At 38.5% G+C, this 27,569-nt stretch overlaps 1 protein-coding gene across 1 annotated transcript; it reads right to left on the reverse strand.

The window, feature by feature from the left end:
- Nucleotides 1–3,334: 3,334 nt before the first annotated feature.
- Nucleotides 3,335–4,671, reverse strand: LOC147639072 (putative glutathione S-transferase). The gene is made up of 2 exons (XM_086787119.1): nt 4,122–4,671; nt 3,335–3,915 (listed from the first exon to the last, which is right to left on the reverse strand). The coding sequence occupies exons 1-2, from the start codon at nt 4,449–4,451 to the stop codon at nt 3,565–3,567; spliced, it is 681 nt and encodes a 226-aa protein (XP_086643245.1). The 5' UTR covers nt 4,452–4,671; the 3' UTR covers nt 3,335–3,564.
- Between the last annotated feature and the right edge of the window lie 22,898 nt (nt 4,672–27,569).

A 27,569-nucleotide genomic window follows, 5' to 3' on the forward strand; every position in this document is an offset into this window, starting at 1 on the left:
GTAAGAGTAGACAAGCACACACAAAAGAGAGATGGATGGATGAATTTTTCACTATCTTATCCACTTCTCTATAGCCATAACATAAAGATAAGAGTATATACCAAAAGAAAAGTTACTCTACCACTAAAATATACAAAGTACTTTACTACTAAAATATAAAGTCCATAGTGTGTACCCTACTATATGAGATGGTACTATAACTATGCCATAACTCTAGTAAAACAAAGTCATCATGCACCCTGTAAACCACTGGTCTATATCAACCATATCTCACTAACCATGCCAATGGCATAAGTATGGAGGTGTCATCCATATCCGCACTAGTTGAGCTCGGCATCTTAATATTCTACCTCAAGCTATTAAATCTGCTATATTAAATCTGCTAAAGTTGCGTTTATATGCGTGGAAAATCTGTTAAACACGCGTGTATCGGCGTAGCAAAACTGGTAAAACACGTGTATAAGCCCGTGTATCAATGCATCTGATGGGCATCATACATGCGCTTTTACACGCATGTTTGTGGTCGCGATTATACATGGGCCCGCTACTTTTTTTTCACAAGTCATTTTTCGTGGTTAACAGCACGGGTATGAGCCCAATCCCTTGTAGTGATACTTTTTTTATTTATTAAGTTCATATTGGTTACAATCTCAAGACTTGCGATATGAACTCTTGGAAGGTTAAACAATGATAGCTATGACATTAATTTTATATGTTTTTTGGATGCATGGTGGTAGTAGATCAAGTTACCACACGTGGTATATTCAAGGGGAATTTTGGCTTCATCAGAGTGTAAATGTACTCTATGGATAGAAGCAAGCTATATATGCAAAGAAAGAAGAACGTGGATAGTGAGTTGGTGTATATAAAAATTCAACTTGTTCAATCAATGTATAATGGGGAAGCTATGTGTAAGGGATCTAAGAAGGAAGCTATACTGCCTATATGAAGCAACTGTCAAAACCATACTTATAGAGCATGACATGAAGAAGGATTTGATGAGTTGATGAATAGGATTTATTGATGCTTGTTGGCAGAGCAGAATAGTCTAGGTGGGGTATATGTTAGACTAGAGAGGAGATGAGAGAACTAAATGGAGGGGATGGTCCAAAAAGGTAACACAAGTTGGTGATCACGTAGAAGCAGGCATGTGGAGTAGGTTAATGGGCAACTAGTTGGGGGGGGGGGGTAAGAGTTGTAGCTCCATAAAAGTAGCTAGTTGGTTGGCAATATAAGGAGAAGCATAGGAGGGGACTTAATCAAAGATAAAATCAAGTAACACAATCAAGGAGAAGGTGGCACTACAAGGAGAAGTGCAGGAGGGGACTTAACTAAAGATGGGTTTTTTAGGCTTTAAGCTTTTTCTCACTGAGGTGTTTTTAGCAAAGTTCTTTCCGTTGTTTTTAGAATTCTCTCTTTTCATAAATTGTATATAAAGGGTTGAACCCTCTCATAATAAACATCGAGTTGTTTGGAGTTTCCGTGCAACTCTCTTTTTATAACATCCCCCTCGCTCCATAAAGGGGTGAAAGAGTGTGTGTTTTTCTTTTGCTAAAAAGGGAAAAAGAAAAAAGATGGGGGTTTCTCTTAAGGTTTTATCCCAAAGTAGCCATCTAGTTACCCCTTTTCCTTGTGTGCACCTTCTCATCCCTGTCCTAAATGCCTCTCCTTGAAAAAGTCTCTTTCCACTATCTACCACATGGAGCAAAAATTAAGGTATATATATATATTTTAACCATGTGAATATCCTCCATTATAAAAGATTTCATTCAACTTTGAGAATTGGAGAAGGGAATGGGGTTGCTCCTATGAACTAGATTCATATACCATCAGTTGGGAGAAGGAAGAAGAGGGAAACTCACAATCATAATAATTGTTTTACTTCACCATGTCTACATCATAACACACCTCTATCAAATGAAAGAAAAATATTCTTGTTTCATCTATCCAAAAATTGTATACCCTTTAAAATTTGCAATTTGTGATACCTCCTATTTTTATTTGTCAAGGTCAAATTCCAAAACTTTTTGTTCACCTGATATTAAACCTTGATTTTTTGTGAACACTATCACTCACAATGTCCCTCTAACACAAAAAAAATAGGCTCCAACAAATATCAATATGTAAATGCATTTGCAAAAGGGCCTCCTGCCATCTTGTAGTGTTTTTGATATAAACCATAACTATGCCTAGACAAAATGAATTTTTTTATTGATTAATAAAGGCTAATAACTTGATAAATTTATTTCATTTGGATTGATTTTTTAATAAGTTGATTCTTGTACTTAAATGTTTTTATGAGATTATAGCCATCTAATGGGAGTTCCTCAAAATTGAATGTTAATTGTTTATCATCCTCATGTATGGATAAAAAATGTATTTTCATTTATAGAAACCATTCTGATTGATGTTGTTTTGGCTTATAGGAATCAATAAAAACCTTGTGAAGCTTTCACTCAAACCTCCAATACTCTAGTTACGAAATATTGATAAAGACTTGGGCATTTTTCCCTAGCTCTCATTAGACTTAAACTATTTTGCTAACCTCTCACCTAATCCTAAATAAATAAACCATGGAAAAGCATATGAAAGCACATAAAAACATGAAGAAATTAACCCAAGACAAAGTGTTAGGTATAATCTCCACCCTCAATGTGAGTGGCTCCACTTCCCGCACTTGCATATATTCTTCATATTTCTTCTAAAATAGCCCAAGGAGCCCTAATTAGCTTTCCTTACAAAATGGGACTTTCATTTACAAAAATAACTATAAGTCTTTTGCAACTAAAATTATAACCAAAAATTATAGCACTCACATGGGCACAAAATATAATATGCCCCAATTATACAAAAAGGATAGCAAACATAACGATGAAATCTTGACATGTGGCCGAATAAATGAAGTAAATCTGCATGATATCACAAACGATAAATACTTGCTATGCACTACGCTACACCCATACGATGTCCTATATAGCCAGCTTCATCGTAGTGCTTATCAATTATTTACTTAGCAATGCCAATCATGTTAGTTACATACAATCAAATAGAGAATCCTTCATAATCAATCCCAACATGGCAGCATATATGACAGGCACAAACATAAACACCAATAAAGCCGAATGGATTAAGTCGTAATAATGTCAATCGCAATTCAGTTCATAGACGACAGAGTTAAAGCTTCATCCTTAAGAAGTTGGTACAAGGTGAAAACTCTCACCATTCACTTACCTTTTAAACTAAAATTTAAGGAGAAAACTCTCACCATTCACTTACCTTTTAAACTAAAATTTAACGGTAGACGAAAATAAATAAACCATGGTAAAAGCACATAAAAGCACGAAGAAGAAGAAATTAACAAAATATAAAGCGTCTGGTGTAATCTCCTCCCTCTACATGAGAGGCTCTACTTCCCACACACTAGCATTTATTTTTGTATTTTTCCCCCAAAATTGCCAGAGGAGCCATAATTAGCTTTGCTTTAAAAAATTAAAACTAAGAGTCATAAAAAGCATAAAACATTCCTCAAAATGCTATTATGAAGAAAGAACTTTAGTGGGCTCTTCATTTGTATCTGAGGTGAGCATACTCCAGCACCTTGTGAGGAGGCGGGAGGGTCTCCTTGACGCTAGGGTGCTCAGCAATACGTTCCATCCAAGCATGGAGATGTGGGCACTGTTGCTGGTCGGGCAGTTTGAAGCTGCCCACGTCTTCAAAGGCCAAGAACCAGCTGAGTAAAGGGGCCAGTGCGATGTCCACAAGGCCAATGGAATCCCCTCCAAAGTAGGGCTTTCCATCGGCAACAAGGTTAAATGCAGAGTCAAGAGTAATCAGACTCTCTATGAGGTCCTGCTTTGCTTGCTGGCCAATGTCTGTGTCCGCGTTTCTCAGGAGGCGAGCCGCTGCGTTGTATACCTGCAGAAAACGTGGATAAATGCAGTTAGTTTGGGGGGGGGGGGCACAATCGAGACAGACACACTAGACAGACAGAGAGAGGGAGAGGGAGAGAGAGAGAGACAGACAGACAGACAGAGAGAGAGAGAGAGAGAGGGAGAGGGAGAGAGACAGACAGACAGACAGACCTAGAGAGACAGACAAATAATAACGTACTACTGCCTCACCTTCTGGTCTACGAAGTGTGTCCAGAAGCGTGCAGTAGCACGTGCATGTGGGTCCTTTGGAAGGAAGCTGCTTGTGCTGCTCGGCCACACCTCGTCGATGTACTCCACTATGATGGCGGATTCACACACAGGCCGGCCGTTGTGCAGGAGGACGGGCACCTTCGTGTGGACGGGGTTGGAGGAGAGGAGAAGCTGGCTCTTGTCGGCCAGATCTTCTTCTTGGTACTCGTAGGCCACGCCCTTCTCCTTGAGTGCGATCAGCACACGCACGCCAAACCCACTCGCCCACACGCTCAGCACCTTCACGTGCTCGCCTGCTGCAGTAGACATTGTGTGTGTGTGTGTGTGTGTGTGTGTGTGGAAGCTCTACTACTCACTCCACTCGAGACTCCACTCTGTGGAAAGCTCTTCACTGTGTGTGTGGGGGGGGGGGGGGGGGGAAGCTCTACTACTCACTCCACTCTGTGGAAAGCTCTTCACTGTGTGTGTGTGTGTAAGCTCTATTACTCGCTCCCCTCTGTGGGAAGCTCTACTCCACACACATGCTCTTATTATCTGAAAGTTGCCGTGTGCTTCCTTCTTCCGTCACGCCTTCCGTTAGTTCCGTCACGCCTAACGTTAGTTCATATTGACGAAAAGTCAAATGTCGGACGAAAAGTCTCCTTCCATTATCCACCACTGATGTATACACAATTTTTACACTTACACAAATAGTACATACACTACAACATAACCACACCAAATCCAAATTTTTCAAACATTTATTTTTAACTCTTCCCATTCAAAGAATAAATGCTACTCAACACCAAATCCAAATTTATTTTTTCAAAATAAATGTTATTTTGAAAAAAAATATTGTTAAATGATGAGATTTATAAAATTTAACCCCTTTAATGTTTTCAAAATGGATGTTTCCTCTTGATTTGAGTGATTGGATGTTTCCCTTTGATTTGAGTGATTGGATGTTTTCCTTTGATTTGAGTGATTGAATGGCTATATTTCTTTGAAATTTGCAAACCTAGTTTATGTTTGGAGACTAGAAGTCATGCATTTTTACCACACTTTTTTTATAGAATTAACATACAAGAGAAACATTTGTATTGTTTTTCTCTGAAGAACTTAACATAAAACTCAACGTGTATTGTATTTCTCTAAAGAGCTTGACATAAAACTCAACTTGTATTATGCTTTCTATTTTTTTAGAAAAATAATTAATATCCATGCATAAAGAAAACTTCTTCTACTTTTAATTATCTCATGCATATATTGTTTTTCTCTAAAGAGCTTGACATAAAACTCAACTTGTATTATGCTTTCTATTTTTTTAGAAAAATAATTAATATGCATGCATAAAGAAAACTTCTTCTACTTTTAATTATCTCATGCATACTTTTTCCACAAAAGATAAGGTTTGAGAAGCGGTAAAGGACCTCTCAAAATTGATGAAGAAACTTATAATTTTGGGATTGATTATTGTGTTGAAAACATGCATAGTGTACAATTTTTTAAGAAAGTTAAAAAATCACAAGAATAGTTTTAAGTAGTTCACAAAACCTATTTTTTTCACTTTTTTAAAAAAAGATTTTAAAAAGAGGTAAAGAGCTTTTGAGAATTTTTTGAGCCTTTATTTTTTATTTGTACATTTGAAAAAGAGATAAAGAGCTTTTAAGAACATTTTGGAAAGAGGTAAAGAGCTTTTGAGAACCGTTTGAGAAAAGTTATCTCTTCAATGTAACTAGCTCTTCATCCATGGTAGCTTTTTCCCTCCTTTTTCCCAAATACTTATGTCCAATTGCCTACTCAAAACATGTGGGCTCTATCTCTTGTATTGATTTGACTATACCCATCAGAGTGTGATTTTTGAGGGAGATTGGTGGAGGGAGATTTTCTTGGCTATCCTCTCTCTCTACTTAAACAATCTCTCTCTAACTATTGCCACCACCATCTCTGCCCACCACCGCCCAGCCCATCCCATCCTAGTCCACCCAGCCGCCCAGCCCATCCCAGCCTAGTCCAACGCCCACACCACCCTCTCTCTCCTGCTCCCACCCTCTTCCCTCCCCCTCTCTCTCTTCCCTCTCTTTCACTCTCCCTCTCTCACTCTCTCTGTCCTTGTCTCTCTTTGCTAACTCTCTATATCCTCCCCCTGTCACTCTCTCTATCCTTCTCTTTTCTCACTCTATGTTTTCTCCCTATCTCACTCTCTCTATCCTTGCCTTTCCTAACTCTCTCTATCCTTTACTCTCGTTGGTATCTCTATGTATCCTCCCCCCTCTCTCTCTCTATGTATCCTCCCCCCTCTCTCTCCTTCAATTCCACCTCCCTCCCTCCCTTTCACTCTCCCACCCTCCCTCCCTCTCCTCTCCACCCTCTTCCCTCTCTCTCCTCTCTCTCTCTCTCCCTCCCTTTCACTCTCCCACCCTCCCTCCCTCTCCTCTACACCCTATTCCCTCTCTCTCTCTCCTTGTCCCACCACCACCTAGCCCACACTACCCTCTCTCTCCTTCTCCCACCATGTTCCCTCCCTTTTACTCTCCCACCCTCCCTCTCTCTCCTCTCCCTCCCTCCCTTTCTCTCTCCCACCCTCCCTCTCTCTCCTCTCTCTCCTCTCTCTCCCTCCCTTTTGCTCTCCCACCCTCCCTCTCTCTCTCTCTCCCTTTCACTCTCCCACCCTCCCTTTCACTCACTCACCCTCCCTCTCTCTCTCCCCTTGTCCCACCCTCCCTCTCTCTCTCCTTGTCCCACCCTCCCTATCAGGGATTTAATATTCATGTGATCACAAGATTTTTTGTGATGATAATAACACATGTGAACAAGTTATTCACATGTTCTCATGTTATCGTTCACAAAATAACAGGTCACTTGCCATTTGGGAACCCCTTAAAAGCTTGGCTACACATGGGAATAAGTTATTCACATGTTCTCATGTTACCATCTTCACATAATAGCAGGTCAGTGGCCACCTAAGAAGATTTTTTATGCCCGACAAAGATAATTTTTTTAGGCCCTTGTGAAAGCTTTGTGAATATAACATGTGATCACAAGATTTTTTGTGTTATTAACATATGTTATTAACATGTTCACATGTTCTCGTTTACGTCAGTGAAATCCCTGCTCCCTATGCATAATCTCTTCTTCCACCTCGTTTCTCTCTATCTCCCTCATCTTCGCATAGCATTGCACGTGAGTTTATTTTTTACATTTGTATTTTTGTGTTTGCATGACATGGGCTGCAATTAACAAGGTGAATAATTACAAGAATTATACATACAAGATAATTTCATTCTAGGCAAGATATCTACTATGCCTTGCATAAGAAGCAATGAAGAATGTAAATTTATTAAGGTCAATAATTAATTCAATTATGATTAATTCAATTATGATTGAGATCATGTCCTAAGTATTTGAGAGGAAGAGGGAGAGAGAGAGAGAGAGAGAGAGGGAGAGAGAGGGAGTGAGAGAGATAAGAACATGACAACATTACATCCTTAGGATCAAAAATACCACTTTCAATTACAAATAAAACCAAGTTCATTCGCATACACCTTCCAAATACAACACTTATATCATAACTAAAAACATACAATAAACCGAGAATTTGACATAATTAATCGAAACAACAACAAACCCAAAATTTGCCAAGGAAATTAATACAAAAGATAAGGTGATCTATAATTGAGATCACTTTATTCCAAAAAGGTTATTATATGGGCTACTACAATCTAACATTGTTTAAAATTGGAAATATACCATAACTACCTTCGGATCCTACACCTATACACTTTTTTGGGCTACTCTATTCTTTAACTCCTCCCAAAGAGGCTCCTCCGCCTCTTCGAAAATATATCCGAAACTAAGCCAAGTGCTGATGGCACTTACAATCTTCATGTTCCACACGAACAAATCTCCAGAATCAATAGGCTCATCCGCTAGCATCTTCGTCCAAAGATTGCGAGCATCTGCCGTGATTTTGAGATGTTCTGTTGCATCTCCGCCCATTTTGTTGCATAAATATTTGCAAACCCTTTCAAGGGTTTCCTTCATAGTATAGCTAGGAGGGCCATTAGAAGAAAGAGATGAACAAAGGTTAGTTGATGGTGGTGAGGGTTGTAAGGAAAAGAATGATAGTGAGGGAGAGAAATACAATGAGAGGGAGAGGGAGAGGGAGAGGGAGAGGGAGGCAACAAGATTTGGAAGTGAGGATTAGAGTAAGCAGTGGGATCAAATTTATAGATACACAAAGCAAAAAGCAAAAAGGTACTTTGCATGGTTATGCACTAAATATAGAAAAGTAGATGCATGGCTTTCCCCTAAATTTAGAAAAGTACATGAATGGATTTTCCCTAAATTTACAAAAGTAGATTCATGGATATCCACTTTATTTAGAAAAGTAGATGCATGGCTATCCACTTTATTCAAAAAAGTAGATGAATGGAATGAACATATTTAAGCCATTGACATATAACCATATTAATTGTCTTGCTAAAACATATTTAAGCCATTGACATATAACCATATTAATTGTCTTGCTAAAACATTAAGAAAATGAAAAGTAAATACTCCTTGCTAGAGAATTGAGACAAAGGACATTTTATTATTGCAACATGAAGGATATTTCCAAAACTATAGTACAATGTCATCAACAGTGCTAGATCCTTTTTATATTATTCTCCTGTTGTTGTGTTGAACGTTCTCACTAGGTCCTCGTTTTTTAGAGTGGGTTGATGTATAAACATATTATGGTTCGCATCATCTAACCCAAAGATACACAAATATACAAAATAAAGATGCTTCCATGCAGAATATGATCATCTCGCACCTACCGTGATTTGAAAATTGGGACATATGCATGTTCCCATAGTCACCCGGTATTTTTCATTGCCTACTAGTGATTCCTTGGTCTTAATTACAAACACTTCCATCTGCCCGACCTTAATGACCAAATTCTCAAAGACCGTAGCTGTACTTAAAATTGCCGAATCTATTCTCCTGGCTACCATATCTGATATGCCACTTCTGTACCTTATTGATTGTTTCCTAACATTATCCCTTTTGTAGCACAAACCCAGTAGCCTCCAATGCTTGGATCTCATCACAGTCAGGCTTGTACCTCGTCCCACTGGCCAAACAACCAGGGGTCTAGCAGGTGCTTGGCAGATGGTGTTACATACTCTCCAAGTATGATCCACGCTGCTGTTACAAAACCACATGAACTGACGCCTTTGCCCCCTATACCATTCTCTCATACCATAGAAAGAAGGAGCTGGAACACCTTGCTCGCAGTTCTTAATTCTCTTTTTGCACTTGCCATCTTGGCCACCTAACCATCCTTGGCAAGTTACCTTGCTATGTAGAGATGTTACGCGTATAGCCCACATTGAATCATGTATGTCACTCTCCACAATTTCCTACACCTCTGCTTTAGTTGTCGCTCCCTTTGCATTGTGTTGACCACCTGTAGATAAAGGAATAGTGGGTGGAAAGCTTAATCTCCTACCTTGTTTCTGTTAAAATTACAGCAATGTGATGAGCTATGGTAGATCAAATGCTAGACTCAACATCATTAACAAAGAGATTAGATGATAATTATGAAAAGATGCAGGAGAGAAGAGAGCTTAAGCTCTTGCAAGCACACACACTCACAAAACCCTAAAAGACAACACACAAGGTGAGAGGCTGAAAATCTTCTTCTTCTTCACTCAACACACCATATACAAAGATAAGAGTACTCCTATATGAAAAAGTACTCAACCAAATACATACTAGGGTTCTCTATAGTGTGAACCCAACTAAATGAGCTAGCCCTATAACTATGCCAGTCTCTCTAGAATGGCTATCACACAGCCTGTCATCCCACTCGCCACATATCACCCACCATGATCTCACCAACCATGCCAGTGGTGTAAGTGTGGGGCCTATCCCCCAGGCGGGTCATCAGTGTCCACCGCCTCACTAGATGAGCTTGATATCTCAACACTCCCCCTCGAGCTCAACTCCATATCATGTACACCAAGTGAAGCCTTGAATCTGCGGAGCTTCTCTGTACCCAATGCTTTGGTGAAGATGTCAGCGACCTGATCCTGTGTGCTGACATAAACAAGGTTAATGTCTCCCGCGCCAAAACCTTCTCTCTGACAAAATGGTAGTGGACCTCTATATGCTTCGTGCGAGCATGAAAAACTGGGTTCCTGGCCAGCTGTATACTGCTAATGTTATCACAAAAAATGACAACTTGTCTATCCACTGATAGACCCAAATCTACAAGTAGCTTTCTCAACCAAGCTACCTCACATGCTACCATAGCAGCACCTCTGTACTCGGCCTCTGTAGTACTGGATAGAGAAACCGTAGGCTGCTTCTTACTGCTCCAAGTCACAATAGCACTCCCCAAAGAAAACATGAATCCACTAGTAGATCTTCTGTCTGAGATACTACCAGCCTAATCAGCATCTATGTACCCATGTACACATATCTCTGTCCCAGTTTCATAAAATAGTCCACAATGCAAAGTAGACCAAACATACCTCAGTATGCGTCTCAATGCATCCAAATGCGGCTTCCGTGGAACTTGCATAAACTGACTCACCAACCCAACAGCATAGCTCAAATCCGGCCTGATGATCGTCATGTAGATCAAGCTTCCTACTATGCGCCTATACATAGTAGGATCCTCCAAAATCTCTCCTGAATCTTTGCCATTCTGATCCAATGATTCTGATCCAATGGCACTGAAATAGGCTTACAGCCTGTCATACCATACTTGGACAACATGTCCAAGCCATACTGTCTCTACAGTAATCCAATACCATGTGGTGACCTAATCACCTCAACGCCTGAGCCTCTTCTTGCCTCTAATGATCACGTCCAGTGAGCTTAGGGGTTCATTAAAATAAATAAGGGATAGAGGCATTCAAAACACACACCGAAGGCACCACACAAGAGACACGGTGGCCAAAGAATGATAATATCCTATAAGATTCCTCCCTCCATATTTTGAGGTGTAAAGGTGTAAGAACCTCCCCTTCTGTTCTTGTAATTATTCCCCTCTCTGAAATAGAAGAAAGATCTTGTTTTCCCCTGTTTTAGCCTAGAGAGAGAAAATATAGAGAGAGAGATAATCCAAAATTGAGATATCTTTGGATATAAAAATCCTCCTAGTGTCTAAATTGGATTCCCCTAAGACAGAAGTTCAAAATGAACTTTCCAATGTGCATTAAGAATTAATTAAAAATGGTATAAGGGACCTTAGCCTAAGGGTCTACATTTTCAAAAAAAATTAGATTATGGTCCAATTAAGGTTCCAATGGGCCAACTGGATTAATCCAAGTGTTGGGATGAGATAAATCCAAGAGAATAAAAGAAAATACCCAAAAATGAGTAAATGCTCACATAAGATGAAGAGTTGACTGAGTACAAGGTTTATTAGTTAAAAATTATGAGATATTACGAAAAAAATGAGATATTCTAGAATAACGATACATTTTTGACACCTTGGTAAAAAAAGGGAGACTCTTGAGGTAGGCGCCTCTTTCACATGTGTGGAAGGGTTTTTAAATCAAAAAATTGTGATATTTTTATCTCTCCTGGATCAAACTAAATCAAAAAGGGAGCCAAATTGGTCCAAATCTTGTCCAAATTGAGTCAAACTGAACCTAGAAAATTCTAGAATCCATTTGGACTTGGTTAGTGGACTCCCTCACCTATAAATAGACTCTCAGTCATTTGTAATGGAATATTGGAACTATACCATGCCAATAGTATTATATTAAAATAATCATATTTTTTATTATCCCTTAAATTTTCCTGTCTTGGGAGCTTGGAGCTCTCTCTCTCTACAACAACTCTTGGAGTTGCTCTTCTCTTCTTGGTAGACCAATTGCTTGGTCGGGGGCTTCACTGTGCAATTAGAGAATCAAGCCAAACTTGGAGGTAAAATCAACTTTTTTGGTTTTTTCCAATTTTCTTAATAACTTTCTTCTTCTCAATCCCTCTCAAGCTTGAGAAGCTTTCTAAATGATTGTTTTAATTCAAATCAAGCTTTCCCTTAAAGTCTTAATGTTTAATTAAGAGAGTTAATCTTTATGCTTATTTGTAATGCTTTCTTTAAGTAAATCTCTCTCTCTAAAAGAATAGCCATCTTTATGGATAAATCCCTTGAAAAAGGATGCTTCTCAATGATAGTCTCTTAATTCAAAGCTAAACTCTAGGCTTGATAAGCTAGAGATTAAGAAAATGATATTTTCATGGTTTTGTGCTATTAAAATAATGGTAAATTCTTTTAGATTATTTATGAGTAGTTAAAAACTACTCTAATTCATTCTAAATGAGAAATGGATTATCCTAACAAATTGGGAAAAGAGGAATGTTGAAATTAGATCAATCTAGTGGCATAATCATAGTTATGTTTAATTTTATGGTTAAAATTATGATTTAAATTCATAGTTTGATTTTAAGCATAAAAGAGGAACTATTATCATATTTTCATTACAAGCTTTTATTCTTTTAAATTTTTTTTGAGAATTATTAGTAAGGGCAGCAAAGGTATGGCAAAATTTTCAGAAAACTGTATTTATGAAACTTGTTTTTAAATTATTGTTTTATGTCAAGAATGTTGGGGAAGCATTTTAACCATCTTGTGAATAAGGTCGTTGGAGAACTAAGTGATAAAGTTGCAATAGCTGATAGAGAATCAACGAAGGACGCCTCGTGTGTAGCAAGGTCGGTCGAGGTCTTGACCAACCTCGGTTCGATTTAAATGGTGAGCTTCCAGTACAGTGGATGAGGGACCAAGGAAGCCGTCTATGAGTGAAGCGCTAGGTGACTTGCGAAAAGGAGCCTAGAGGGTGCTGACCATACGGTGCTCGGGCGCTTTGGGTCGCCAAAGATACCCACGTGCATTGGGGAAGAAAATGGAATAAGGAGTTAGAGTTGTTTTCTGAACTCAGGCATGGATCTAGTTGATTGCCCTTGCTGGTCCTCAATGGATGAGTCCATGGCTCTTTTATATGGATCTGTTGGTTGATCTTGCTGATCTTCAATGGAGAGTCCATGGCTCTTTTATATGGATCTGTTGGTTGATCTTGCTGATCTTCAATGGAGAGTCCATCTGGATTTTCTTATGTGATTGTATTTTTGGGTACTATGAGCTAGGAACTATTAAAAAGGCCCCTGAGTGAACAAGTGGTGGAGCGTTCTGGTTGCCAATGATGCCATAGGTACACCGATGAAGGAATGATTGTAAATTGAAATTCAAGCTAGATATTTTGGAGGATTATGATCAGTGATACTATGGTTTCATTGAAATATTATTTAAAAGATAGCTGAATCTGCAATTTCATATTGGGTGTGTAAGTGGTCTGACTATCTTGAAGTTTGCTTGAAGCGTCGACTAGGGAGCCTGGGAACTCTTTTCCCTGGTACCCAGGGAAAAACATAACCAAATTCCTAAATGGATCCTATCACTACAGCTTGAAGCGTCGGCTAGGGGCCTAGGAACTCTTTTCCCTGGTACCCAGGGAAAAACATAACCAAATTCCTAAATGGATCCTATCACTATAGTGGTTGGGCGTTGGCTAACCCATGGGATTGGATGGGGTTAGGCTTGACTGATGGATCCCTAAAATGAGACTCAATTCTGTTGAATTACGATAGTTGAAGTAAATCCCGCATAACCCTTGTTCTATGGTGGAAAAGAATCAATGGCTGTGCCTCTTGATGAGGAAAAAAGCATTGAACTCTATGATCCAAGTGCAATTCTCTTCCTTGATCTGACCATGAGACTTACGGGTTTGGTCGGATCAGTTTGGTTAGTGAAGACCTTGACTACGTTAGAATAAAACATCCAGGAGGAATCGCCTATGTCTGCTGCGGCAAGGAAAGTTTTTTCGAGTTAAGTTTTGGAAGAACCAAGGGATTAGTCTCTTGTCCGGATATCCGTGGCCCCGAGTGAGAGGCTCTGCCATGCGCAAGAACTGCTACTTCCGCTGCTAGCACCCCAGAATTCATTGTGCGAAGGGGGCAGGGATCTTTCACCTACCCACTCGATGATTGTTTCGATCATATCCTCCCCACTTCCTTATTGGTCATCCCTTACACTTTCTCTTCCTTAAGACCTTGCTAAAGATTTGTTCACACCATCGGAGTCTGAAGATTCACCGCATTACTAGCACCTCTATGCCTCTTCTTGTGAAATAACCTATCCTCTAGATCCCTTCTCAACTCCTTCTTAACTAAAATCTAGTTTTGGAGTACTTCAATTTTCTCTTGAATGGTTAAAAGGATAGAGGATCTATCCTTGGTGTCCTTGTGGGTTGCATTAGCCTTCCTTACATCAGGTGTCCTGATAGTTGGAATCCCAAACTCCTCATCAAGTCTCTACTCTGAGCCACTAGATTCTCTATCAATATATAAATGCCCTACTGAAATGTTAGGCATACTAAGAGACTCATTAACCTTCTCTTTACCTTTATGTGATACACTTGTTGAACCTGTAGGACTTATTTTCTAACATAGCCTGACAATCCATGGTCTATCAATAGACCCACTACTACTGGACTCTCTCAATCCACTCAATGACTGTGATTCACTAACCCATATTGTACACAATCACCTCTCTTGTACATCAACCCCTATCAAGTCTTCTAGATTAGCATACCAACTACTCATCTTCTCAAAGACAATATCCTTGCTCACCCTCATCTCATATGTGACAGGGTTATAACAGCTATACCCCTTTTTAAGGAAGTAACCAATGAACAAACATTTTTTAGCCTTTGGATCCAACTTACTACATAGCTCATCAAGAATGTGTACATACGTTCTGGTCTTCTGCCATTATACTTCTCCTCCATGCACTACCACTGTGGGGGTCCTGTTTATAATGTAAACTGCTTTAGCCTAATAATGATTAGACATGTTCTTCTCAGTCCCCATTAATACACGAGAAACCTCTGCAATGTGTCTATTCTTCCTCTCATCAACACCATTTTGCCTGCAAAGGCACTTAACTTATAAACTTGTTTACTTTTCATCCAACATTCTAAAAGTGTGGTCTATGAAGTGGTACAAATGCTAAAATGGTCAAGCTATGCTATATATAGTAAGCGGATGCTCGTCGACCTAGTAAAAGGGCAATCAGCTAGTAGCAAGACATAAAAAACAAAAATACCCAAATAATTCCAAAAAAATCCCCCTTTTAAGGTTGGGAAAAATGCCATTTTTACACACCCCCTCTCAGGCCAAAAAGGGGACCATGAGAGAAGATGAGAGAAAATGAAGGATACTAGGGTCCCATACTAACACACTGGAAGAAGGAATGTATCCCCCTCTAGAAGCAAATTCTGATAAGATCAAAGAGGGAGATCGTGATGGTAAAGGTGGTGAAGATAAGTGGATGTACATGGGTTGATCGTCTCCCAAAGTAAGATCTTGAACGGGGCTCTCCATTGAGTGAGAAGTCCAATCCATCGTGTGGTCTAGATAAGAGTAAGGAGAAACAACTTCTGGTGAGAAAAATTGGTACTCCGGGAGTGCGGGTAGACGATCCATACTATGTGCTCTTGAGGTCTTCAATCCTTTTACTCACGATAGCTCTGATACCATGTGAGTGCAAAAAGGACAAAAGGACCAAATGTACGAGAGATCAAAGCAACACAACATGAAATGGGTGAGTGAGTCTATATATGATGATGAGTGAAAATATGTACAAGAGGTGGACCTCTGATGTGAGGAGACTCTCTAAAGAAGAAGATCGGTGCAAAAGAAAAGATGATGTCAGGGTTGAAGCATTGTCGATGACGAAGCCTTATGTCGATGTGAGTGGCAACAAAGGCACTCCGTGAGGTGGTCGGTGTCAAAGGCTCGCATTAGTCAATGCAGAGGCACTCCAAGGTCGGAGTGGGCAGTGGTGGAAAGTGAGGTGGTGCAGGCTCTGGTGACAAGGGTGATGCGGTAGCCAAGGGGTGATGAAGAGCAGAGAGGGTTGCCATCCCAAGTGGTGCGGGCTCTGGTGAAGAGGGTGCTATAGTACTTAATGAGTGGTGAAGAGCAAAGAGGGCTCCATCTTGAGAGGTGCAAGATCTAGTGACGAGGGTGCTACAATACCTGATGAGTGGTGAAGAGCAGAGAGGGATGTCGTCCCGAGGGGTGTCGATGTGGTGAAGAGCAGAGAGGGATGTCGTCCCGAGGGGTGTCGATGTGGTGAAAATAATCAGAGAGGGTTGCCATCCCAATGATGTGAGATGGTGAGAAAATGTGCTCTAGCAAAGAGTGGGCTGCTATCCCAAGATATGAATTGATGATAAAACACTCATGTACTGTAATGTAGCAAAGAGTGGGCTATTGCCCCAAGGTGTGAGCTAATGTAAAATGCCAGTATGCTCTATGTAGCAAAGAGGGTTGCTATCCCATGAGATGAGGCAAAATGCTGGTGTGCTAGAGTAGAGAGCCGATGATGATGAAGCAGATGTAGTGCAGGCCCCAACAGCAGCAACACCAGCAAATGTGGTCTATGAAGTGGTACAAATGCTGAAATGGTCAAGCTATGGTATATATAGTAAGGGGGGTGCTAGTCAACCCAGTAAAGGGGTAGTCTTCTAGCAACGAGAGCTGAAAAACAAAAATACCCAAACAAGTCCAGAAAAAACAAAAAAATTCACCTTTTAGGGCTGGGAAAAAAACCATTTTCACACAATAGTTGGTCTAAGTTTGTTTAATGAGGAAGATTGTAGCATTGGTTGTGAGACCGTGCTCATTGGGGAGTATAGAGATGGAGAACCCTATGGTTTTAGAAGAGAACTCTATGGTTTTAGAAGAGAAATCCTTAAGCATGCTAGGCTCATGTTTAGGAGGCGGTGATGATGCGATCCCAGTTATGTGTTTGAATTTGGATCCATGTATTGACGAAGATGTCAATTGTGTAGGTGCTCCTGATGGCATCAATAAGGGATGTGTTGATTTAGATGGTATGTTAGATGAATATGTGATGTAGATACAGGTATACAAATGCTCTTATGTGGATATAGCATATTTGCAAGTTTGGAGATGAATGTGAATTCCATCGTTGACTCTATTTATGATGATATTTTGGATGAATTTTTGAATGATTTCATAGCCCTATGTTCCTACCACTAGTGAGATCAACAAAGCTCTACTGATGACAAAACTAGATACATGTTTAATGTGGTAGTGACCCATTTTCTTTTTTTGATTATATGTGATGTAAGTGTGTAAGGAATGTGGTTGTCTTGCTTGTCTTGTAGGTGGGGATTCACATGAGGATGGTATATCATTGGCTATAGAATGTGTCAGTAGTAGTGTTGTTAGTTTTGAAGGTTGAGGTGAATGGAAATGTTGCAGCTCTATCTGGTAAGGTGGCCACGGATGTGATGGGTGTGGGGGTGGCACTAGAGGTTTGAGGAGAGTACACAAGTGGATGCATGAAAAGTTCTAGCTTGCAGCAGGGAAAAAGTGGGGGGAGGTTCACAGTCTCATTTCTTAGCTTTGAAGATATTTATACCATTGGTTGGGATGATGCCTTGGAGAGAAGATCCACATATTTTGTGGATGATATGGCTAGTGACAATGTGGAAGATAATTTATATGCCCTAAAGTTCTAGCTTGCAGGGAAAAAGTGGGGGGAGGTTCACAGTCTCATTTCTTAGCTTTGAAGATATTTATACCATTGGTTGGGATGATGCCTTGGAGAGAAGATCCACATATTTTGTGGATGATATGGCTAGTGACAATGTGGAAGATAATTTATATGCCCTAAAGAATTAGCCTAAACATTCACTCAATTCTTATGTGGTGATGTTGATCATGCAACCGCATATTACATGGCTTCTTTTAGTATATTGGGTACAATGGGTAAAGTACTCGCAGAGAATCTGGCTTCCACAATTAGTGTTTTATGAAGAGGTTTCTTTTAATACTTACTAATGCAAATAACAAATGGTTTGTTGACTAATGTGTTTTATGTAGAGGTTGCTTTTAATACTCACTTATGTGAACCACAAATGGTATAATGGCTTCCACAATTGGTGTTTTATTTCAATGTTACTTTCAATATTGACTAATGTGAATGAAAAATGGTATAATTGTGATTAAGAAGAACAAAATGGTAACATGGTTGCTATGGAGCATGCAAGCAACCTTTTTAACTTGGGGGTATTGGGGGGTGGGGGTTTATAGTATACATCTTTTGTGTTGAAGTTTATATATACATGACATATCGAGCACTTGTAAGGTGAGCATTGGTAAATCCAACCTTCATCATGAAATGTATCTTTGGTCTAGATTGATGGCTTGAGAAATCTATGGTGGCTGGCTATTAGTGGAAGCTTTTTAGTGATAGGAGAAAACTTGAAATTAATGTGCACAAGAAGCAATGGAACTCATTTGGCTAGACCTCGTCTCACTTGTTTCTCATCTCATTTGGGCTACTCATTAGTGGGAGATATGGCCTTTGCCCACTTAAGCATGGGACTCAAGTGGTTCCCACTTGAGCATGGGATCCAACCCTTAGAGAAATGTGAAACATTACAAGACAATGCTTCCATACACGCGTTCGATACACGCGATAAGTTACGGGCGCATGTATGGTCGCTCATGTATATGAGTAATATCGGGCCTATGTATATGGGCATCTAAATTTGCATGTATACTGAGTTTATAAACGCGTGTAACAGAGTTTGTATATACGCGTACACACTGTGTTTTAGAAGCAGATATACACGCTTTATTACACGCGATAGCAGAGAGCAAATATTATTTAAGAAAAACTCCATACCTTTAAAAAAATAAAAACCATCTTCTTTAAACCATCTCATAGTACATTACAATATATATCATTACACAATACCACTACATGCATTTACAACAATATATATCATTACACAATACCACTACATGCATTTACAACAATATATATTCAAAAACAAATCATGAGATGATAATTAAACGACAACATATACAATAGAATTATCATCAATTTAGAACGATACAATGATGGATTGGTTAGGATTCGATCTCATCTTCAATAAGATCCATCCTTGCCAAACAATCAACATCAATATCCATTTGATCAATTTGTAAGGCTATGATTAAATTTATTCCACCATCGATTGATAATGGTAGCGATGCCCTGATCATCCTCATCATCACCATCATCATCAATGGTAGGGTCATCCTCATGATCATGAGAAGAAATGGCATGCTCATCCTCATTATCATGATCATCTCTTATTTCTTGATCATCATCGATCACAATATCTTCATTGACATGTTCGACATCATCTTCATTGCGGCCTGCTACATCCTCCATGTGCTCCATATCAGTAAATGTATTGTACATCACTTTGGAACATGGTGCAACAGGGATGACGTACCACCATTTAGTGTCATGCACCATTGGCAGATAGATAACCTACTCAAATACACATACTGCAATGTATTAGCATATCAAAAGTCAAGGGGTACGTGAGCTTAGATATATATGTACATGAAATACATTAGTAAAAAAATGCATACCTACTCACATTGTTGTGGCAATACGAGCCTATCTTTCTTTGTTTGCCAAAACTTTGTAGAGTCAATAGTTACATAGCCACTTGCATGGCGTTTTATCGTTGCATTAGGCCCTTTTTCCACCACGTTCATTTGCCATTTGACATCCAAAACATACACAAAGAAGCGACGAAAGTAAAGCTTAAATATGTCTTGGATTGTGCCACAATAATCATCCATTTCTCCATTGGCTCCCTCAAAGCTACTAATGACACCGCAATCTTGTGTATTCCTCTTATCATCAATTCTTTGTGTTCGAAAATGCTTTCCTTCACACCATATAGCATTGAACGTAATGCACTGGACCAAAATAGAAGCAATATTTGTGTAAGAAATGTGAATAAATATTAAAAACAAATCACTTACAACTAATGCAAAACATTAGTTCTATGTACCTTTAACATGCATCCTCGTACATACTCCCATTCTTCCGCCGTGATATGTAGCCCCTCGTCTCTCTCTGCTCTCTCCATTTCCTCATGCTATGAATCAACATGGATATCATTCGAAAGTGTTGCTAGATGCTTAGGGTACGCCTTACTTTACAAGAGCCATGTTGCCTCCGAAAGAGAGCTCTTTCTACTTGCCTTCTTGTCTTTGCATCCTCATATCTTGTAACCCATCTTCTCATCACATCACTATTAAGAATGCAAGTGAAATCGAGATCATCAATCAATGCTCTGTCAATTACTTTACTCTGTTCTTTTCCTTGAGGCACAACAGAGGTCATCCTCAAGTCCTCTTCATTGCTCCATAGTCGCGGGGCAAAGAGCTGTCTACTTGACTAAGAATTTCTGCAATATATACAAGAGACTCTTGTATCAACCAACCCTCGGCCATGCTTCCTTTGGGCCTTGCACTTTGCCTCACAAAGTCTTTTAAGGTCTTCATGAAGCGCTCTAGGAAGAACATCCAACGTGCATGCACAGTGCCGCATAAAGCAATTTCGTCCTCCAAATGCACAATGAGATGTTGGCTTGTGAGAATGGTTCGCGGAAAAGTTTCCTCTACCAAACAAACCACCTCCACTGCCATAACGCGCGCATCATCCAACATGGTTGGATCAATTGATCCAACATGGTTGGATCAATTGCTTTGGAACTAACATGTCTGAAAAACAAATGAATAGTACGTTATACCTGGCCTCATGCACGTTCATTTTGAAAAAGTATCAAATCAAAGTGCAAGGTATAATGAAGGGTGATCTGATATGGGTTTTACATACCTCACAAGCTCGCCCATCTTATAAATATATTTTTTCAAACTCTTGTTTGCACAATGGTCGATGCTAGTAGGTAGTATGAACTGCACACATAAGAGCACATGTATATATGGTTTGAGGCATTACAAAATTTAATTTCACCGTACAAGACTTGGAAAACACGTACTTGGAGCATCTTGTACCAATCATGGGACTTCAACCTGTATAGTTGCTCAACACCTCTTTTCTTAGTGGTTGTAAAGGCTCCCTTCAATGATCTCATGCATCCAGTGGGAGTATGCAAAGTAGTGATGGCCTGCACCATTGATGGTGGAAGGTTGTAATTCACCAACACAACTAGCCACACGCTGTATGCGGTGCTTTTGAAACCAACTGGATCCCCTCCATCCATACCTAGGCCAAGTCTCAAGTTTCTGGGCTCTGTTTTGAAGCTGGGCCACTCATCTTCAATATGCTTCCAAGCAGGAGTGTCTGCGGGAATTCTCCACATGCCATCATCCGATCAATGTGAGGAATGCCATGACATGAGCTCTGCTATGGATTTACACTTGAACATGTGTTTGATGCGAGGAATTATAGGAAAGTGTCGCAAGACTTTACGAGGTACATCAAAACTCTTCACATCTATTCTATACCTTGCTTCACCACAAGTGGGACAATGTCAAGCCTCCTTATGTGTCCCACGAAAGAGAATGCAATCATTGATGCATGCATGTATGCGATCATAATCCAATCCTCCAAGAGATGTCACATACCGCCTCGCTATGTCTCTTGAGGTGGGTAGTCTATTCCCCTTTGGAAGCATGTTTGATAATAGCCTGCATCCAATATCATCAATTCCGATTAAAACATATTGAGCTTTATTCATTGCGAAACCCTTAACCACTAATTCAAATTTGCAAGTTAGAATGCTTACTTCAATAATACGTCAAGACTTGCATTGCTCCATCCATAAACTGTTTGTAGATTGAGTAATTCAAGTGAAGCACGTAAAATAGAGAATGTGCACCCTTCAAATACCAGTGTCGATGAAGCCTTATAAAGATGCTCTTGATCAGTTTCATCGTCGTCCATACCTTTGGGATCATCCCTAATGCACACCACATCTAAATATAGTTTTCTCAAGTGACTTGCATAAACTGACTCACCAATCTAACTGAATAGCTCAATTCTAGCCTAGTGATGATCACGTAAATCAAAATACCTACTATGTGCATGTACATAGTAAGGTTCTCCAGAGATCGCCCTATATCTCCACACAACCTTGTGTTTTTCTCTAATGGTACTGAGATTGTCTTACACCTTGTCATCCCATACTTGGATAGCATGTCTAAATCATATTGCCTTTGAAATTCAATCATGTGATCTAATCAGCTCTATACCCAAGAAGTACCATAGCCCACACCCAAATCTTTCATTTAAAACTACTTCTTAAGAAGCATATTCACTTCATGAATTTCACACTATCACCTGTGATAATTAAGTTATCAACATAGATGACCATTATAACAATATCCCATCATCCTTTCTTACATAAAGTAAGAAATCAGTATTAAATATCTAAAATCCAATAGTGATAAGATACTCCCCTATCATGTATGCCCATGCTCTAGGTGCCTGCTTCAAGCCATACAAGGATTTGTGCATCTTGCAAAGAAAATCTAGGTGTGCATAATCCTCATATACTAGTGGTTGTACCACGTAAACTTCCTCCTATAAGTCACCATGTAAAAATGCATGTCTCATATGTAAAGAACATCCCTTAGCTGCAGCCATAGCTGCTCTCACAGTTTCCATCCTAGTAACTAGATTAAATATCTCCTCCACATGTGTATGCATATATCCCTTGGCAACAACTAATCTTCATCTTGCCTTGTCCCTGCTAACATAACGATCATGAGTATACTTCACTTTGTAGACCCACTTACATGCACGAATTGCCTTCTTTTCCTTAGGCAAAGGCACCAAATCCCATGTCTCATTAGCATCTAGTGTAGCCATCTCTTCATCCATGACATCTTCACAATGCTTATGTCCAAGTGCCTCATCAAAACATATGGGCTCTACCTCTTATATAGCTTTGACCATATATGTATAATAATGGGCTGTATACCAATCATATCTCAACATGTCTACTGGATATCTAACAGTAGTAGACTTGTATAGACCTAGATCACTTGGTGGAAGATGTTCTCAATACTATTGTGGCTCTTCATACACACAAGGTGTAATAACAAATCAGAATCCTAAACTCTTCATCGAGGCTCTATTCTAAGACACTATCTTGATCAACAAATAAGGACCTGCTAAAACATCAAGTATTATAAAAGACTGATCCACCTTTTCTTTTCCTTTGCATGAAACCAGTGAACTTGCTAAATTTTTAGCACATATAGTATCACCATGTGATACATCACAATGCCTAACATTCTTCCTCAACCTGCCTAAGCAAGGTCTCACAATAGACCAACCTTCACTAGCATATATACCAACTACTTATATACCAAACATAACATCCATGATCATTGCATCTCACACGGTCACTAGCATCTATAACCTTTTTGCTCAAGGAAATAACCAACAAACGTACATTTTTCTACCTTGATATCTAACTTACTTCATTTTACCATTGTATATAGATAAAGGGACTCTCTCAACATGGATAATAGGATGCGATGTATCATCACATGTTTTTATATAACCTAGTTTTTTCATTTAATTCCTTAATTCTCTAAACCGCTCACCATGGTTGGTCATGTGGTTAAAGATACCCAAATCAACATACCATATATCTTGTGATTTGAGTGCACGTGTGGTGGCACTAAGTATATGATGATGAATCACAAACTTCTATCTTCACCCTGCTTACTTGATGATGTATATGTCATTTTATTTTTTACATTAGTCTTTTTCTATATACCTTGTTTTTTCACAATAATAGCACTCTTTACTATTTTCATAGTAATAGCACTCTATGCTATTTTCACTCTGATTTCTTTTCCATCCACCTCGATCTCTCTGGCTCCCCCTACCTCCAAAGTGGACTCTTCCACCTGTTTGCAAATGGGAATCTTATTTTGTCGTCCATGATTCCTATTTTCATATCGGCTTGCATTGTGGCCTTTTTGTGCTTCTTGAAGGATTAATTAAAAACTCATAAAATATAACAAAAATTAAAAGACTTGAATTAAATTGAAACCAAATAACATAGCATAACACAAGGCAAGGGAAATAGAATAACATCACCCATCAAGACAAGATTGGGTGCAATCTCCCTCCCCCCCATGCCGTGTAGCTCCACTTCCACGACATGATTATTTAGAGAGTTTTATTCATAAAAATAGCCCAAGGAGCTAAGAATAGTTGAGCATACAAATTGGGCTTGCTTTTTTCACTTTTGGGGTATTGCTTTACATATTTTTAACCATATCAAAATCCCTGAGGTTTGTACATATAAAAACCTTTGCCCAAATATAATTGCTAATGGGCCTTGTTACATAAAATAACTTTGTGCACATTTGCACATATATTAATCTTGTGCTCACTGGCACATTCCATTAAGCTGAATCCTACACAAATTAAAATAAACATATTTTTGTATGATTATTAATTCATAAAAAATATGATAAAATATATACATGTAACAGTCCTCCCGTTTGAGGAGGCACCGTTTGAGGAGGCAACTGTCCTCAGTTGTGTAAGAAAAATGTCAAGAGAACAAGATTATTGATGTCATAACCTGCAAGGTAAACTCAAAGGTCCGAACATGGCTCAGAGACACAAAGGCATGGCTCAAAGGTTCTTATGGACATGGAATACCAACAAGAAAAACTCGTGCGACACCAAAATTGGTGGTCATCAGACTGATTATCAAATAAAAAATAACATATACAAAAAGTCATGATTCACAAAAGAAAATTTATCATCATCTTCACACCATCTCTCAATCCACTAGCCATACGATACCTCAATCGGTACCCTCATATAGTGTGACACCTCAATCGGTACTTTCGTACATCTCATGCAGTGTGACACCTCAATCGGTACCTCACACTTCTCGTTGCTATACTCAAACGCTATCCACGTTAGTTAAACAATTAATTGAACACATCAATTAATCCCAACGTCGTCTTGAGATATAGATAACCCATAGGTATTCAAATAGTAACCACACACACGTTTGCCAGGCGTAAGTATCCCAGGAATCACCCCTCCATATACGAACCAACTGAAACAAACAGTGGAGACCTAAAAGCATACCATATACATGCGTCCCCGATATACAGTTGCATAAATGCATGAGAGGATGGCTTCATGATTGGTGTGGAAGACTAGATCTACACAAAATGCATATACAATGAACCAATCAAATGAATGTATGTTAGACGAGTCTAAGTGTCCATACCACATAGGCGCGTTGCACATACACACATAAGATGATGAAAGATAAATTTATATTCATAGTTGAAATAAACTTAAATAATAAACATGAAATTGTAGTGTAAGAGAGTCGTACCTTTTATATATTCAATTGCAATGATTCTCTACATTAAGAGAAATGAGAAAGAATGCGAACAGATTGAAATATAATTATTCTTCCAAACATAACTAGGGTTATATTAAATTATGACTTTAATATAAGAAATAGAACTAGTAATAGTATGATTTGAAACTATATGTATAATTATTTAAGCATGATTATTTCAAGGATAGAAATGAGTAACTTACTTGGAAGGTGTTCGAATCACTGTTTTGAAGATAAAACTTTCATAGAAACATTGGAAAATTTATTTACTAAGTTATAAAGGATAACAACTTACTTGCAAGTGTCGTACAGCTTTGCTACAAAATACATCATTAAAAGGTCACAAATATCGCAAGTATGTGTGTTATTCCAATTATGGAAAATAGAGGAACTTACTTGGGAGTACTGGAATCATTCTGAAAAAGAAATATTATTGCTCATGCTATATGGTACCAAAGAATTTAAAAGAAGTTCTAGGATTCATATATTTGAATTAATTAGTGTCAATTTTAAACACATAATGCAAGTAATGAATGGGTTGAATACGTACTCATATGATGTTGGGGAAACACATCTACATGGTAAAGTGTTAGATAAACAATTGTAGATATGACTAATGCAACTAATACTCACGGATAAGAAAAATTACCTCAAGGTATAATGAGTCAAGAATAAAACAATAAAAGTGGTGTTCGAATATCACAATAATAAAAATATGTAAACTCTTGAAGTTTCGCATATTGTTGTAGATATCCTAAAAATATTATAATCTTTGCATCACAAAAATAATTACACTGGAACAAAGAATTTAGGGTCTCTTCTAAGCTTTGAAGGAAAGTCTTGAAGCAAGATTTTGGTCTCTATGATCTAAGGTCTTACTCCCAAAGGTTAAAGCTTTTTGCAGTTTTCTTTTTCTTTTTGCCTTAAGGTCACATGATAGAAGTTTTTGCTAATCGTTTCTCCGATCTCCTGGTTTATAGAAGGTTTTGATTTCTGCTTTTACAAAGGAAATAAGGGTATGCCTATACATATGCTCTCAAAACCCTTGCATACAATTTATGCTCAAGGTTTTAGGCCATTTAAAGTTTTACTGCATAAGCTTTAAATTTGAACAAGATTTAAAGTTTTTGAAATGGTTTAAACAAATCTTTTTAAATTTATAACTAGAAGAATAGATTTAATAGCTAGAAGTAGCCATATTATTAGCTCTCATCTAATATAGCTTGCTTTGGTCAAAATGAAAACACCAAGAGTAGACAAAAATGAAGAAGAGATAAAGCCTAAATCGGACCTTAATCTAAAGCTTTTGAAGCTTTATAATTAAGCTTTAATCAAAGATTAATTATATAAGCTTTGTAGTACGCTTATCAAAGCTTTTATATATATATATATATATATATATATATATATATAATGAAAAACAAATCAAGCATGTTGCTTCTTCATGGTTGGCTGTCCATGCATAAGGGGATTTATAACCCAAAATTAAAGCTTTTATTTTGAAAGTTTTAATCAAAGCTTCTATAATAATAATCTTTAATCAAGGATTTACTAAGCTTTGAAACAAGCTTACTCATTGGAGTTAATCTACCTAAAAGTTTAACCAACACTACTAGCTCATAAAGGGAAAATGAGACCATATATATATATATATATATATATATAAACAAAGCTTTTATAAAAGCTTTACTAAGGTTTATAAAGGAAAGCTTCCAATCTTATTACTGTGCACCGGTGGACGGCCAGCAGAACAGCGCACAGCGCTATTGTGCGAAGGCAAAATAAAATTGACGCCCCATACTCGTGCTACAGCCCGCGGCCGCCAAAACTGCGCTGCTGCCGCCCGCCGTTGGAGAGAGAGAAGGGGAGAAAAATTTTAGAAAAGAAAAATATATATATATATATAATTTTAATCTTCCTCCCATTTCATGAAATCGGCGCCTTTTCTCATAGAATTAAGTTTTAGAAATCTCCAATTTGCAAGATTTATATTAACCTTCCATTATTATGGAATTCAAACATTGCTACTAGTTTAGCAATCCAATCCAATTGTGGGTCTCTATGATTCGATCACTAAGGACCCATTATGAAAAGATAAAATTAAAGGTGGTTTTATGGTTTTATGGTTTTGCAAAGT

The sequence above is a fragment of the Cibotium barometz genome, chromosome 4 (genome assembly GCF_041138505.1).
Source record: "Cibotium barometz isolate CiBa-2024 chromosome 4, ASM4113850v1, whole genome shotgun sequence".
Taxonomy (NCBI): Eukaryota; Viridiplantae; Streptophyta; class Polypodiopsida; order Cyatheales; family Cibotiaceae; genus Cibotium; species Cibotium barometz.